Here is a 2,132-nt window from a genome sequence, read left to right as displayed (position 1 = left end):
CTACTTTAGCTCTGACGAAGCGCTCCCTTGTTGGTACAGGGGGCCGCCCAGCCGCTGCGGAACGCTTTCCCGCCCTCTTGGGTGCCGTGTTGCAAAACGGCCGGGGTATGAGCAGCACACGTGTCGTTTTTGCCCGCACTGGGCAGCAAGCCAGAGCCTGTGCCGCTTGGCAGTGATTTTGTTGCGTTTCTGGGGGGCGAAAGAGTGAGACTCTCTGCGCGCATTTTGCCGTGCGTGGCCCTCGCCCGGGGCAGGGCCCGGCATCGAGGCGTGACATTGGGGCGCCTCTCCTGTGTCTTGCCCCACACTCCGCCACGTGCAACACAAAGCGTTCACGCCTACAGCAGGAATTCCGATAGGTGGTCTGCTGGAAGATACCTTGTTAGAGGCGAAGCTGCAGCTCGTCACTGAAAGAGTGGTGGTGATCCACGGTCTAGTGCCCTCACTGCCTGGCACCGAGCAGGGCAGCTCGGCGGTCTCGTCTTGGCGCTGTTCCCTGCGCCTCCCCGCAACCCGCGCCGCGTGTCCTTTTCCACGCCTCACTGAGGGACGGTGGCGCAGCGGACCCCAACGAGCTCAAACTTCCAAACTTGCGCCCACTGGGTCTTTCAACCGTATTTTGCAGGAAGCGACCGACTCCACGCCCGGTTGAGCCCACGCCGCCGTACGATGTGAACAAGCCCTGACCCATGAAGCAGGTCCCTGGCAAGGGGGACTAGACACCCTTCGAAGAGGACTGGACGCGGCTGCTCAAATCTATTTCCGTGCATCAAATGGAACAACATCACCCTGCAAAGAACTTGCAGGGCCTTCGTTTTGCCAATCGCGAACAATTCCCACGCTCGCTGGAGTGGACTGCATCGTGAACAAAAACGAAGAGGAGACCTCTTTATTTACTGCTCGGGGCGTCGTCAGCACGTGTGACTTCTCATGTGCGTGCGCGTGTGTGTCCATTTCGTCGATGCACATACCTCCACTGCGACCGGAAACGAAGGAGATGGAAAGAAAAACAAAAGGGGGAGATGGGACGCCAGGAGCCGCGTCGATCGGCTTATTCGAGGAGGGCCTCCAGCAGCTTCTGCCGTCGCTGCTGCTGTGTGTGAGTTTCTGGGTGCTTTTGGTTGGAGGTGCAGTTTTCTTCCCTTCCCGTTCCGCCATGTGAGTTAGGATGTGTGTGCGGCGCAGGCTCCATGACGGCGGAGCTGGCCCACATCGTCAGGAAGAAGGAGGGCATCCTCGCTCTGGAACCCCACCTCCACCACCGCACCGTGATTGCGGTGGCGGAGAGGGAAGTGCACGGCATCCTCAACGGATTCGACAACAACATCTCAACCTCGTCGTGGCAAATGCGGAGCTGTGGGACAGAGATGCCCTCGTACGGCGCCTTGGGGTGTGCGTCGTTCGTGGCGGCTCGGTCGTCAGCGTCTCCTCCGGCGACACCACCATCCTGCAGCACAATCCCTTTGAATAGCCCACCTACCCCCAGCCGCGGAGTGCGCATGGACCGCGGCCATAATGGCAACGAATGGCATTATCACAGTGCACGCACACGCCGAGTGTAAGAGGGTGTGTGGGGAGCGGGAGGAAGAAGGAGAATGAAAGGAACGGGGAAGAAGACTTGTGTTGTGCCTCTCACTGGGTGCGGTCTCTGCCCACCACCACCCCTTTGCGGACATATATATCTGCATGTGTGCACCGCTTCCTGGTTCGTGTTGGGGCGTTTTTGCGACCGTCGTTGGCCATGCCGCGTCTTGTGACGGACGCGTTCCACCACACAGAGTCTTCGACCTCTTGCTGGAGCTTACACGCAGCTATTATTTATTTATTTATTGTTCGGAAGGCCCGGCAGACAAGAGTGACAGCAATGCGCCCGTCCCTACTTGCTACGGTGCCCCTGTTGTTATTGCTGCTGCTGTGCTGCACCACGGGCCGCCTCACCGCCGCCAGGCACCGATGCATGTTCAATGAGATAATGGCGAGGAGCGACTCACGCCCAGCCAAGATGGTGCTGGAGTTACCCCCGAAAGGGCCAGAGTACCTGGCGAGCGTACACCGTCTCCACAGGAGCGGAGGGGACGGGGAAGTGGGAACCCATCCGCATCGTGGTGTTCAAGCTGGACCTGGATGACCCA

The 2,132-nt window shown here is 59.6% G+C and overlaps 2 protein-coding genes and 1 pseudogene across 2 annotated transcripts; 2 read left to right on the top strand and 1 right to left on the bottom strand.

Moving 5' to 3' along the window:
* The first annotated feature begins 650 nt into the window (after positions 1-650).
* TraAM80_10515 (hypothetical protein) lies at positions 651-861 on the top strand (annotated as a pseudogene).
* A 190-nt stretch (positions 862-1,051) lies between these two features.
* On the bottom strand, positions 1,052-1,501 carry TraAM80_10514 (uncharacterized protein; the record flags this gene model as incomplete). The annotated part of the gene is made up of 1 exon (XM_029387129.1): positions 1,052-1,501. One exon carries the CDS (start codon positions 1,499-1,501, stop codon positions 1,052-1,054), a length of 450 nt encoding a protein of 149 aa, XP_029233031.1.
* Positions 1,502-1,741: 240 nt separating this feature from the next.
* Positions 1,742-2,128, top strand: TraAM80_10513 (uncharacterized protein; the record flags this gene model as incomplete). Its single annotated transcript, XM_029387128.1, has 1 exon — positions 1,742-2,128. The coding sequence occupies one exon, from the start codon at positions 1,742-1,744 to the stop codon at positions 2,126-2,128; it is 387 nt and encodes a 128-aa protein (XP_029233030.1).
* Between the last annotated feature and the right edge of the window lie 4 nt (positions 2,129-2,132).

The sequence above is a fragment of the Trypanosoma rangeli genome (assembly GCF_003719475.1).
Source record: "Trypanosoma rangeli strain AM80 chromosome Unknown Tra_15.4_contig_01021, whole genome shotgun sequence".
In the NCBI taxonomy this organism is placed as follows: domain Eukaryota; phylum Euglenozoa; class Kinetoplastea; order Trypanosomatida; family Trypanosomatidae; genus Trypanosoma; species Trypanosoma rangeli.
This window is presented reverse-complemented; position numbering and strand designations above follow the sequence as displayed.